General features: G+C 36.0%; 1 protein-coding gene across 7 annotated transcripts in view; it reads right to left on the reverse strand.

The window, feature by feature from the left end:
* Positions 1–3,722: 3,722 nt before the first annotated feature.
* The window catches only part of LOC145666354 (tsukushi-like), a 222,731-nt gene continuing 212,742 nt past the window's right edge, over positions 3,723–13,711 (reverse strand). For 5 of the 7 annotated variants that reach the window (XM_081733500.1, XM_081733498.1, XM_081733499.1 and 2 more), the window contains one exon: positions 3,723–5,204. In XM_081733500.1, the coding sequence (XP_081589626.1) occupies positions 4,080–5,168 (1,089 nt within the window). In that variant the 5' untranslated portion in view covers positions 5,169–5,204 and the 3' untranslated portion in view covers positions 3,723–4,079. The remainder of the gene's footprint in view (positions 5,205–13,711) is intronic. The other 2 variants (XM_081733503.1, XM_081733501.1) reach the window with 1 other exon arrangement.

Consider the following 13,711-nt stretch of genomic DNA (forward strand, 5'->3'; position numbering starts at 1 on the left):
TTTTCAAGGTGATCTTACCTTTTTCACTTAAATGCTTTAATAGTTCTTGATAGTTTCCTCCAGTCACTTTTCACGATTGGTTAGAGAATCTATCATACGAATGCTCTCGGAATTTTGTAAAACACTCGCCATCACCTTACACCAAACAATGTCACGTGAGCATTTTGAGAGCGGCAATGAGTCTTTTCTACTGCTTTCAAATTTGTTTTCTTTCAGGTTCAAAGTGGTGGATATAAGCAATATCTTGAATTGTGAATTTTACTAACCTGTTTGCATCTACTTTATAAGGATAAATGAAGTGCCCACAAGCGAGCACTAGTTTATGTTTTCCTAAATAAAAGTTTGTTTAGGAAGAAATCAGAATGAATAGCGGCCACACTTCATCACTATTCGATATATCTTAGCTCCGAACCAACTCCGAGGTGAGAGAGGAAGAAGTATACCTGAAACACTAAACCCTCTGCCAATATGTTCAGAATTCAGATTTGGGAACAGGTCTACTCAATATTTTCCTCATGCTCTGCCACAGATATGTGTGTTCAACACTTAATCAGAGGATGTACCTCTTATATCAAATGCCAATAGTATTTAAAATACACCAGAGGACTTCGATTCTGCAACACCATGTCATGGATAACATTGATGCATTCTGGGTCAGTATTGTTGAAGGTGCACCAGACCTAAGTTCATCATCAATGAATATCTGACATTTTTGGACATCTGCAACAAAAATTCTCATAGTACCATCAGAAATTACACGATTCCTCAATGATTGACACATATCAAGATGATTTTTTGGAGGGGAGAGGGTCATATCCTTCTTGTAGAGGTATTCAATAACAGCTCGTTTCTTTGCCTGTTGTTCCTTAGTCTTATTTATTCACAGGGCAATTGTATCGATTTGCAGAGCCTGAGACAAAAGTAAAGTTATAGGATTAATGATGAAGGCGAGAATTCGGTATCAGTCATAAATAAATTTCCTGTGCTAGCTTCAAGTATCCATATCAACTGCAGTGATATATTGCTAAATATCGAACACAAAGGGGCAGTAATACTAATATTACTAGTAGTTGTTGTAGTGCTAATAATACTATCTCCATATGATTATAATATAATACTTGGTATATTCTAAAACAGAATTCGCTACCTGGCGTGAGAGGCCCGTGTTCGATTCCCGGCGGGAGCTCATGTGGTTCGGATTCCACGCTAATCAGTAAGTCCACGTCTCATGTAGCCTCGCTGCTGAACGGGACGTTAAACTCAAAATCAGCTCAACTCAAGAATTCGCTACCTTTCACATTGCATCAAGTGAATTCGAATTAAAACAAAATTGATATATGGGCTTAGTTTCGAAGGAATAGGCTCTATTTCCGCATTATCTTTATAGAAAAACTGGAAACTTTAGAAATATCTATAACTTCCGGTTTCAATCCTGATCCTATTGAACCAAAAAATATAATAAAAAATATTTCCTATGAATTTAAAGTGTGAAAAACAGATTCCATCTTTGACCTTAAGTTTCTATTGCAATCGGAAGCTTTACCACTTCCGGTCTTAATATTAAAGCCCATAGCTCTAAAATCTACGGTGTTTCACAATATGCAACGCAATCCACTTTCTCATTAAAAGGCGAAAAAATGAACTGCACACTACTTTTAGCTTGTATTTAATAGTACTACTAGAACTTGAAATTGTTTAATTTTACGTGTATAACGGATTTTTTAAAAACATCGATTAATTATTTCCATTATCATTATTCTGCTTGGTGGCTCAGTGGTAGGACGTTCACTTCTGGTACATGGGGTCCCGGGTTCAATAACAGCTCCCGCTAAGCGAACTTTGTGGTAGACAAACACGGTGTGCGTGGGTTTCTTTGGGGTTCTCCCGTTCCCTTGCACTTTCTTCATTTCATTCCTTTCTCATCATCACCGTCTCCTTTAGCCTAGCCGGCATAACCGTTGGACTAAAATTCAAATATTTCATTTCATTTTATTTAATAATCGCGTTGTACTGCTTACGTGACCCAAGAGGGCCTAACTTTAAAAGAAAGGAAATTCTCGTTTTAGCCGCGTTCTTTTTCTTAAGTAAATCCTACAAAAACTAATATTTGTAGATGTCGTTGTCATTTCAATCTGAATAGAAATCACTCAGTCCATTCAAGCGTTGAGGCTCTCTGTATGTTCTTAGAAATGTACTCTTATTGGTTTCGAAAACTGCATTTCCCAAATACAGCTGTAATAGAAGTGGTGAGGAGAATGCGATAGACTACTAGTATTTGATATTAGTATAAAGTCTGTAGTATCAGTAACCATTGCTCAAGCATTCAGTGCGATAATGATTGGACTAATCGCTCAATTCTTAACGTAATGTAGTAAGTCATCGGTGAATTCACTTGCAAAAATCCTCTTATAAGAGTGTTCTATTTTATTGAATATAGGACAATTAGATTTAGAATTCATTAACCTACAAATTCTTACCTAGTACAGATAGGGTTGCCATTTGTCCCGAAAAAATCCGGGACCGTCACGAAATCAAAATACGCGCCCCACTTAAATGTCCCGGACTTCAGCGAAAAACAAAGGAAGAGGATATTATAGTTTGCTTTTTCTTTCACAGGGAGCATTTAAGTTCTGGCGTCATTCTCTGGCGCAATATGTTCTGGCGTCATTCTCTTATCAGACATAAAGTAAAAATTCAATGAAAGAAGTTTGAAAATAACGAACGCTGCCAGAATATATTGCCGATGAATTAATTGTTCTAAAAAAGGATACAACACGTTTTGTTTTTGTTTTATATTCTGGTTTGTGATTGAAGGGAATTGGCTGTAATAGTCTATGGTAACCAATCAGCATTCAGGGATTGTTTCGCCGTCTCTTATATATATATATATATAACATTTGATACTAAATGTGTATTCATACTTCCTGATGAAGTCAATGTGATAGTTTGCGCAACTGTTACAGGTTTTTACAACAAACGTATTGTTTTGCTCAGTGAGTAGTTTAAATCAGACCTAACAAGCTAAAGTGTTGTAAGTTAGAATCGTAACAGCCACATATTTTAAGCCCTGATTACTAACATAAAAAAAAACTTCTTCTGGAGGGGAGAAGGAAGCCAACTTAACCTAGTATCAAGAGCGCCGATCCTGGGGACCAAGGGGCCCGGACCCCCCAATCGTTATCTGAGCCCTATGTATTTGATTGTTATATGTATTTTTCTTGAGTATAGAATATTTGTCATAATTTCAATTCGTCTTAAAATCCTCATGTATGCCTTCTTAGATCCTTGTCTGCAAGTGAACACACATCTGAATGGGCCCTCCAAAGTTACAGAGAAATCGGCGCCCTAGCCTAGTATGCAATTTTTATTTAGGAGGACATTTGGAATTCTAATGTTACTAATTATATATTCATAAACCAGAATATAATAGAAATGTAGTAACATAACGAAATATATTTAAAGGTATTAAGACAAACATAAATCTATTTTAGAATAAAGTACTTTTGCCTCTCCATCTTCATCTCAGGTTGCTAGGCTTCAACTGGAAACCAGAGGCATAAGGCACCAGAACAGTGATGCCATATTCATATGCGTCAAGGAAATCATTCTGCTAGACATGGCATGAATCCCCGACGAAAGAAACAGACATCTTAGACACAATTAACCATCGTAGATTTTGAAGGGCGTAAAGCCATATTTCAATCTAAAACACAATATCTTTTGAAATTTTTATTTTGGTTACATTTTATTTATAAAAACATTTTTAAGAAATAGTTATATACACAGTCAGTGGCGTATTTAATGGAACTTCCGGGCTTAAGCCCCCCGACACTTTACTTACTATTTTAAAGTAAATAAAATATCTTGCAGAATTTTCATTTTTCCAGGAATAGATTTAGCAAAGCCACTCCCGAAACAAAATCGTACATACACCACTGTTCACAGTCATAAAGTAAATATCCCAAGTAGACCATTTGTAAATGGCTAAAACTAATTCACATGACTTGATAAATAAATGTTTTACATATTCGATTATACTGCACAGAGTTGTTACCTTATTTTAGCGATTTCCCTTATTCTTAGTCACTATTACCGTGCACGTATTGATGATTATCTTCACAGAAAAGAGGCTGGTCTGATTGCTGCATTGATATGTTGTTAAATTCTTGTGGAGCAGTCCTTTTTGTGTGTTGCCTCTGGCGAAGGCATGGCGCTATCTTGTTAATTACATCAGTATGTTTTCTGGAGAAATAACAAACATTAAAAAGTACAACAAATACCAGTGATCCAATTAAAATACCGACGAAGATTCCCCATCCGTACGCACTAGATGATGATGACGAAGGTGGTATTAATTTATTAGCCGGGAATTTCGTTACGTTGACACATGTACTTTCAATAACTGTGGACCACGAAGCAGAACGAAGATTAACCGGTTGACTGCAACGTATCACTTCATTTCCGTTTCTATTTAAATGTTCAAAATACCATGTTTGTAAACGTCTAAGTTTACAGTCACAATTCCACGGGTTTCTGCTAAGTTTGAGAGACTGAAGATTTGCGAGAATGTTCACAGTATTCACATGTAAAGTACTTAAGTAATTGCTTGTCAAATCTATTGTTTTGAGATTTGGTGTCCCTACGAAAAACGTTTGTGGAATACTCCGTATATTACAATAAGCCAAATTTAAGTTGATCAAGGACGGAACATCTTCGAGAAACACTGAACCGTTTTCATCAATGTCAAGGGGATTGTTTTTCAGTGAAAAGCTTTCAATTTGAGAATTAAACTGAAATATTTTTGAATCAATTTTAGAAATATGATTGATACTTAGGTCTACACTTTTAAGAAGCTCCAATCTTCTAAAAGAACCAGGCTCTATTTTTGATATTTGGACATTAGACAAGCGTAGATTACTAATGGATGTATATTTCGCAAGAGAGTCATTTCCAATCGTAGGAATAGTACCAGCGCTGATCACTAAACTTACAAGATGTTCTTCCAAGGATGAGGGAATTCCAGTTGCAGCATTACAAATTACCTTATGGTCATTCTGGATACATTGGCAGCTTTCTGGACAAGTGTGGTTATTGTTTTCTGCACTACAAGTGGTTGATCTCATGTAGAACAAAAGTAAGAATATGGCAGACAGTGTAGTCATATTCATGGCTTATACGTATTAAACATAACCAACTTGCGTCACCTGTAAAATAAAAAAGAAGCTGTTCTAAGTTGATATACTAACGAAAATTCATGATTCCAAAAGTTAAATCCAAGTACATTCAACTCTCGATTTACCTGATTTCGGAAGCAATTGACGAAAATTTGGAACAGTCAATTAATTATCGTAATTTCTGACTAGAAACAAAAATGTTTTATTTTTAGGGTGAAAGTCCTGGTTTTAAGCTACAATTGAATTTCTCTATTACAATGTACAGGGCGTGTCGGAAAATTAATGAAATATATTTTAAGAAAAGTTTCTGTAGAAAAGGTTAATATTCTTCGAAGTACTGTCCGCGAACATCTACACATTTCTTTCCCGCCGATTCCCGCATGCCCGGTAACGTCCCCTCGAAGTCTTCGACGGGAATCTCCTTTAAAGCTGTTGTCGCAGCCTCTTAGATAATCTCAATGATATCGAAACGGCGTTCTTTGAATATTGTCTTGATCTTGGAGAACAAAAGAACTTGGCCGGAGCGAGATCATGACTGTAGGGTGACTTTGAGAGCATCGTTTGTCAACAATTGGGAACAAGTTTAGCGCACACCTTTCGCATGTTCAATTCTCCCCTAACGATGCGATGCGCAACGGTTTTCGGGATGTTTAGTGTGTCCGATAACAGACGAATTCTCATATCACGGTCAGCATTAAGCAATGCACACGAAATTTTCATTTGTTTGGCTTGCAGATGGCCGTCCAGAGTGAGGGACATTGTCCACCGCTTCCTTGCCCCCTTTAAACTTCTTAATCCACCTCGTAACTTGCACATACGAAAGAGCAGATACCCTGTAGGCTTGTTTAACCAGTTCGTGAGTTTCTGCAGCGTTTTTGTCGAGTTTTGTGCAGAACTTGATCTCCCACTGTTGTACGAAATTATCCGCCACGACGCGGTCTCAAAACAGGTGTACACTACATCTGCGATCCACTTCACCAGTAATGCTTGGAGCAGACTGCCCTAGGGTGCTTTGTAAAGCGGAGAGTTCCGCTCATCTATCTCAACAAGCGCGAATGTGCTGCGACCTGTCGGAACGCGGCAAAAAATATATTTCATGATTTTTGGGACACACCTATATTTTCAAAGTCCTGATTTTAAACCAAAAAATATTGAATTTACTGAAGTATAGAGTATATTTACAGCAATCAGATACTTTACACTATCAAATTGATAACGTGTCTGATTAAAAGCACAATATTGTATTTTCTCTCTTTCTTTCGTAATGTAATTTGGATATTAGCCGCTGTAGAATTAGTGTCGGAAATTACGGATATTTGCAAAGCACGAACGGCTCTTGTCCATTGTTAATCTGTTAAAAAGAGAGATGAATGTGATGCAATGTTATCGATAGTATCAGTTATTACTAGGAATGCAGCCCCACCAACTGAACTTTGTGGTGGACAAACACCGTGTGCGTGGGTTTTCTCGGGGTTCTCCCGTTTCCTCCCACTTTCTTCATTCCACCGTTTCATTCATTACTCATTATCACCGTCTCCTTTAGCCTAACCGGCATAACCGTGGGACGAAACTCAAATATTTCATTTCATTTCATTTCAAATCAATGCAGTGCCCACCTAGAAACAAAAGCAAGTGAATGACTACGCTTAATACAAACCAAGTGCACTAGATAAGAAATAGAACTTGAAATATTTACAGGTACACTTAAAATCAGAACGTAAAAAATTACAAGAATAAAAGTGACTGATAGAAGGTTATTTGATAATCACTTAAATGTCCATAAGTTTTTCGTTATACACAAATTAGGTACTTCCATTCAAACTTGTAATTATCCGAAGTTGTCTCCGGAATATGATGTTTGTTACTAAAACTATACGTATATAATTTGAGTTTTCATTGTTCAACATTTGTCCCAGAGAACAATTTGATTTTTGTATTTAACAAAATCAGAAAATATTTACAATTTACCGTATTATAAGTTTCAGAATCCCCACTAGTTGACATGTGCCCTTTCATTCATTAATATTTAATAAAGTTATATATAAAATTTTCCATGCAAATACAAGTTGAATAATTGTTTGAATTTTGACATCAACAACGCAAACTACTTCATTAGTACGAGTAACGTGATAGTCAAGTAAGAAAGATGACGTATACTTTTCGAAACCTCATAAAAAATGGAGGTTTTTTTTTTTGAAGGAAGATACTTTGGTATAGAAAAGAAGCATCGTGTAAATGTTTGAATCAAGAATTTCAGTTTCTCAAAATTGGTGTTGGTTTGATTGCCTGTGGGGATTATACAGGGCGTTTCAAAACAACACCACCAACGTTTGGGAATGGTTCCTGATAAGTCAAAGAGACCTGAGTTAACCTGGTTGCAGAAATGCTTCCTTCCAGTGTTATAACCTGAGGAAAATTTGTTGAAATTATGTAAAAACAGACATAAAGTCGAGAACAATATCTCGGATCGAAGTCGAGTAAAAGGGACTCCATAATTTTAAATCAAAGATTCCATTACTGCTCACTTGGATATGATGGACTGGTGGCGCAAGGGTAACTTAAACAAACTTGAAAATTTCTGGAATGTTTTATAAAAAGCTGAATGAGGAATAAATACAACAATCAAGAAAGATATTTCAAAGAACAACGATCATATATAGTGGCGTATTTATAATTTTGTTTCGGGGGTTTTGTTAACTGTAGTTCTGAAAATGTGAAAATTCTGCAATATATTTCCTTTACTTTAAAATAGTAAATAAAATTTCGGAGGTCTCTCCGCCGACCTCTTCTTAAATACGCCACTGATCATACTCTACATCTTTAGACATAAAAGAACATTGTTAGAATTCGAAAGAAAGATAGATAGACATGTTTGATCGATCTGTTTTGTTTCAGTGTCGAATAAAGTCTCAGAGGAAGAACTGAAACGAATTGAAGTATCATTAAGGCTAAAAGAAACGGACAATACACGGAAGCAAATTATTCTGGAATGAAAATGTAAGGAAAAAAGAGAAAATGTACGGACGCGATGTTATCCACTACAAACTTTCATAGTCTAATATCAAACGAGTTACTTCTTGCACTAGAAGTGATTGCTCTGTCATTGAGCCACGGCAGGAAGAACTATGATTCCAATAGATCTATCGGTCGGGTAAATATTATGTGTGATAAACAATGTACGAAAAGCACTCTCTGAAAATGTGGAAAAAAGTAGTGGTTTCTTCGTTCGGATACTCTAAGTAAGGTTTTCTAGGTCAGTTTTTCCTCAACTGGTAGACCGTGGCTCTCAAGGAGTTGCGGACAAATTATCGGTAAGTCGCCGTCAATATGGCTTTAACACATTTTATTATTATTATTATTTTTAAGGAAGAAGAGGTTGTACGGAGCTAATAAAAAGAGGATCGTAGTGGTCAAAAGGCTAAGAACTAATGTTCTAGGTTAACCTTCGAGTAGTCGCGCCGCGGTCAAAAGCACCACAGAGAAATTATTTTTGATCGTGTGTCCATTCTGTTTGTCCGACAGACTTCTCCGTTTGGCTAATCTTCCCCCTCACCTTCCTGTTCAATCACTCCGTTATCCATTGTTTAGTTTAACTAATAGTGATTGTTTAGTGATTCTGCGGTGCTTTCCACCGCGCGCGACTAACCGTGTAATGTTTTTCCTGTGTTTCGCTCTGCACGTGACCTTTGCTTTGGAGATGTTTTAAGCTTTATAAACATAAATATTATTTTGATGGACGGAAGAGAGGTCGACAGAGTTAACAAACTGATACCAAGTGTGAAAAAAGAGGAAATTAGAAATGAACAGCTTAAAACAACGGAGGGAAATGTTAGGAATGGACTACTTGGATAAATCAGCCGATATGATCTCTTGGAGGCTTTGTCTGAGGAAGATCATAACACACACACACACACACACGCATATATATATATATATATATATATATATATATATATATATATATATATATATATATATATATATATATATATATAGTGAGTGAACACGAAAGGTGAAGGAGGAGTCTGCGAACGAATCTGAAGATCTTAAACCCAGAAATGACCAGCGATTCCCCGAATGTAGTCAGAGCAGGAGAGGATGAAATAAGCGACGACGAAGTGTAGAACAGTGTAAATTTGAAGATAACTTAAAATAATTCATTGTAGTACTGTATAGGTGAAGTTTCAAAATAACAGGACCGTAAAATAATTCAATGTGATTTGATTTCAATTTAGCGCCATTTTCAGCATCAAGGCTATGTAAGACGTGGACTGCTTAACGTGGGATCCGAACCACATGAGCTCCCACCGGGAATCGAACCCGGAAGTCCCACGCCAAAGGAGTGTATGCTAACCGCTTAGCTACGAGTGAGCTCTAATTGAGTGTAAAATGCGCTGTGAAGCTTTGTTTTAGTGTTATGTTTATACAGTATATTTTTTACTAATTTACTATTGCATTTCTAATTTTAGACGAACCAGAGTTGACAAAAACAAGAGATCGTCATCAGATTTAGAACTTTCAATAAAACCAGTGCGTAGCTATCTATCTAAAGAAATATGTAACGAAAAAAAAGCATTTTATTCTAAATAAGAAATAAAAAAAAACAGTACATGTCTAATTGTAGGTTCCTCGAATAGTTATTACTGTAAAACTTATTATAATAATAAAAATGTTATTCCCTCTTAATCAGAAAATATACAAAATTACGTTTCTAATACAAGAAAAATGTTTAAAACGATATTTGCAACACATTATGTTCGTGCGGTCCTTTTGACCGCGCGCGACTACTCGCGTTACTTTTTCAACGTGACTTCTCGAGGGTTAATTGTAAGAAAATAATAATAAAAAAAAAAAATGCATGTGTAATTAATGTAAAAAGAAATCAAGTATATTCGATTTAGAAGTCTTAAGCATGCCATGGAAAACGAAGTGATTTAGACGGTTTTCTAATGGTGAAGGGAAAGGGGAAGTAATTCTTTCGATACCTAGTAAAAGAAGCTTTTAGTCAAATACCAAAAAATGTAGTGATAGGAGACTGTGTCGGGAAATATTGTAGTTAACTTCAATTTATATCTGAAACGTCTAGATATTAATACTATATGAGGACTAGATATTAATACTATATGAGGATATTTACTGGGAACCTTTCGTATTCCTGTACTTCACATTGCAATGCACAGCATTTAGCAGGCACTTTAACGTTAATTCTACAAGATTTACATAGTCAACAATAATGATCTAAGTTGTAGGCTTCTTTTCTGAGTCACAATTTCTTGTAAAACATTCAGTAAAAAGCAATTTAAATTTGGAAGAAATTGACATAGAAACTCACCGAAGGAGTTTTAACAGTGGTAACATCAAATTTAGTTTCTTGGGAGGATAGTGTTCAAACAGAGAGAGAGAGAGAGAGAGAGAGAGAGAGAGAGAGAGAGAGAAACATTTTAGGAGCAGCAAATATTTGAATACCGAATAGAATAACTTTATGTTAGTTGACCTACATTGTAATACAACACGTCTAGATGTGTGTGGGTAGATTGGTGGCAGATATCTTCACCCAGGGAGGGCACTTGCTCTCCTGTTCCCCCTGTGGTATTTTCACGGATTCTTAGCTAACTTTTACATAATTCACAACATTGCAAGAGGGCATAAAAAATAGAAGCGCACTATGAAGGAAATTCGACTATAAAATTTCAACTGGGACAGGTGACATATGTAATAGAGAAGGTGAAAATGCCAAAAGAATAAGAAGTTCAATAGTTCATTACTTTAGGAATAAGCACACCAAAGATTTATTCTACAACTTGAAAAGAAAATGAGAAGAGGGAAATTACGTGCATTACTTGTGGATTATTTGTAAATTACAAGAAATTTGTGTAATTACACGTCGGACAGTTGCGAACTCCCACGCAATTTTCATATTTCAATAATTTTCGTATATAATGTCATACAGCTAATGGATGTGTCTACCGTAGGGGCAGTTCTCCCTCCGAGGGTTTATTCTGTTCTAGGATAAAATAGATCAATCGTACAATGTAAATTTTTCCTTTTACTCTGTCATCTGACGAATTGGCGTAATTCTATCTCTAACAGTTTCTCTCCAGTAAGAAATGTTCAAATGGCGTAAACGACACTCTTGTATTGCTTAATATTTTACGTAAAGACGTAAGAGCCATTAGTGCCGCTTACGTTTTTCCGTCATGTAAAGTGTGTAATATAATAGGTAGTTACATTCCAAGTAATATATAATAAATGCTTCTGAAACTGAGTTACATTCAGTGACAATGCAGCATTTTATGCGGTATAATTTGAGGGTTGCTACTAAAATCTTTGTAAAGCCGACTTTGATTGTTCAAAACAATCAGCTTTTATAGTTTCTGTAACGATCCCGTTACTATGGTTTGGGACTGAAGAAGGAATAATGTATTTTCATTCTTTTCATTCTTAATAATAGACGTGAGCTTAAGAAAGAATTGGTAATAAAAAGCTTGTAATTAACTTTCATTGATCGTGGCTTTTCTTAAAAAAAGTAGAGAAAGAAACACCTGCGTGCAGTTAGCCCCCCCCTCATGATAAATTTAAAATTATTTTTATGTCAATCATTTGATCATCGTTTGATCAGGTATGATCAACAATTTTTAACGTTTGATCAGCTTTACTAACAGAAATATAAGCGATATTTAGTAGGGGGGGCTAACTGCACGCTAGCCCCCCCTTCACGTCAGATTCGAAATTTTTTGATGTCAATCGTTTGATCATCGTTTGATCATCGTTTGATCAGGTATGATCAACAATTTTTAACATTTGATCATCTTTACTAACAGAAATATAAGCGATATTTAGTAGGGGGCTAACTACACGCTAGCCCCCCCTTCTCGTCAGATTCGAAATTTTTTGATGTCATTCGTTTGATCATCGTTTGATCAGGTTTGATCAACAATTTTCAACCTTTGATCAACTTTAGTAACAGAGATATAAGGGTTCCAAAATAGGGGCCAGCCCCCCCTTCACCTCCGTTTCGACTTTTTCTTATGTCAATCGTTTGATCATCGTTTGATCAGGTATGATCAACAATTGTTAACGTTTGATCAGCTTTACTAACAGAAATATAAGCGATATTTAGTAGGGGGGCTAACTACACGCTAGCCCCCCCTCACGTCAGATTCGAAATTTTTTGATGTCATTCGTTTGATCATCGTTTGGTCAGGTTTGATCAACAATTTTCAACGTTTGATCAATTTTAGTAACAGAGATATAAGGGTTCCAAAATGGGGGGCCAGCCCCCCCTTCACCTCCGATTCGACTTTTTCTTGTGTCAATCGTTTGATCATCGTTTGATCAGGTATGATCAATAATTTTTAACGTTTTATCAGCTTTACTAACAGAAATATAAGCGATATTTAGTAAGGAAGGCTAATTACATGCTAGCCCCCCTTCACGTCAGATTCGAAATTTTTTGATGTCAATCGTTTGATCAGGTTTGATCAACAATTTTGAACGTTTGATCAACTTTAGTAACAGAGATAAAAGGGTTGCAAAATGGGGGCCAGCCCCCCTTCACCTCCGATTTGATCTTTTCTTATGTCAAACGTTTGATGATCGTTTGATCAGGGATGATCAACAATTATTAACGTTTGATCAGCTTTACTAACAGAAATATAAGCAATATTTAGTAGGGGGGCTAACTACAAGCTAGCCCCTCCTTCACGTCAGATTCGAAATTTTTTGATGTCAGTCGTTTGATCATCGTTTGATCAAATTTGATCAACAATTTTCAAAGTTTGACAAATTTTACTAGCAGAGAAAGAAGGGTTAAAAGAAAATGGAGCGCCAGCCCCTTCCCTTACACCTCCGATTTGGTCTTTTCTTATTTCAGTTGTTTTATCTACGTTTATTCAGGTTTGAACAACAATTGCCAACGTTTGATTAACTTTATTACAGAGACTTGTAACACTGCTAGAAATAAACCACTATTAAGTGTATTTAAGTGTATTTTAAGTGTCTTCTCAAACAATGAATAAGAATGTGTAATAGAAAGGGAACAATTACATAAAAACCCTTTGGCTGAAATGCTGGGCTTCGCATGGTAAGAATAATATTTATGCAAAATCTTTAAAAGTAAGGAAATGCGTGACTTATATAATCGAATTAAATATATAAACACTATTAAACGTTTAATAAAGGTCCGTCAACTTGGAGTCCGAAATCGACAAATCATGTATTAAACATGTTCATAATTTTGTACACATTTTGTACATCTTTTAAAAACATTTGTACACCCATGTGTTTCCAGAAATTTGCGATCAAAATTCCGCACTCCAACTTGACGTTCGAGTGCGGAATCACCGGATTCGAGATTTAGGTAGCTAAAAATAATATGCGAATTTCGTACAATTTTGTAGGTCCCTCCTCATATAACCTCACTGCTGAAAGGACGTTAAACTCAAAATCAACTAAACTCAAATAATTTTGTTCACCCCTGTGTTTCCAGAAAATTAGCTCTAAAATTTCGAACTCAACCATCAACTTGGAGTGCGGAA

The sequence above is a fragment of the Thermobia domestica genome, chromosome 12 (assembly GCF_964235325.1).
Source record: "Thermobia domestica chromosome 12, izTheDome1.hap1.1, whole genome shotgun sequence".
Lineage (NCBI taxonomy): Eukaryota > Metazoa > Arthropoda > Insecta > Zygentoma > Lepismatidae > Thermobia > Thermobia domestica.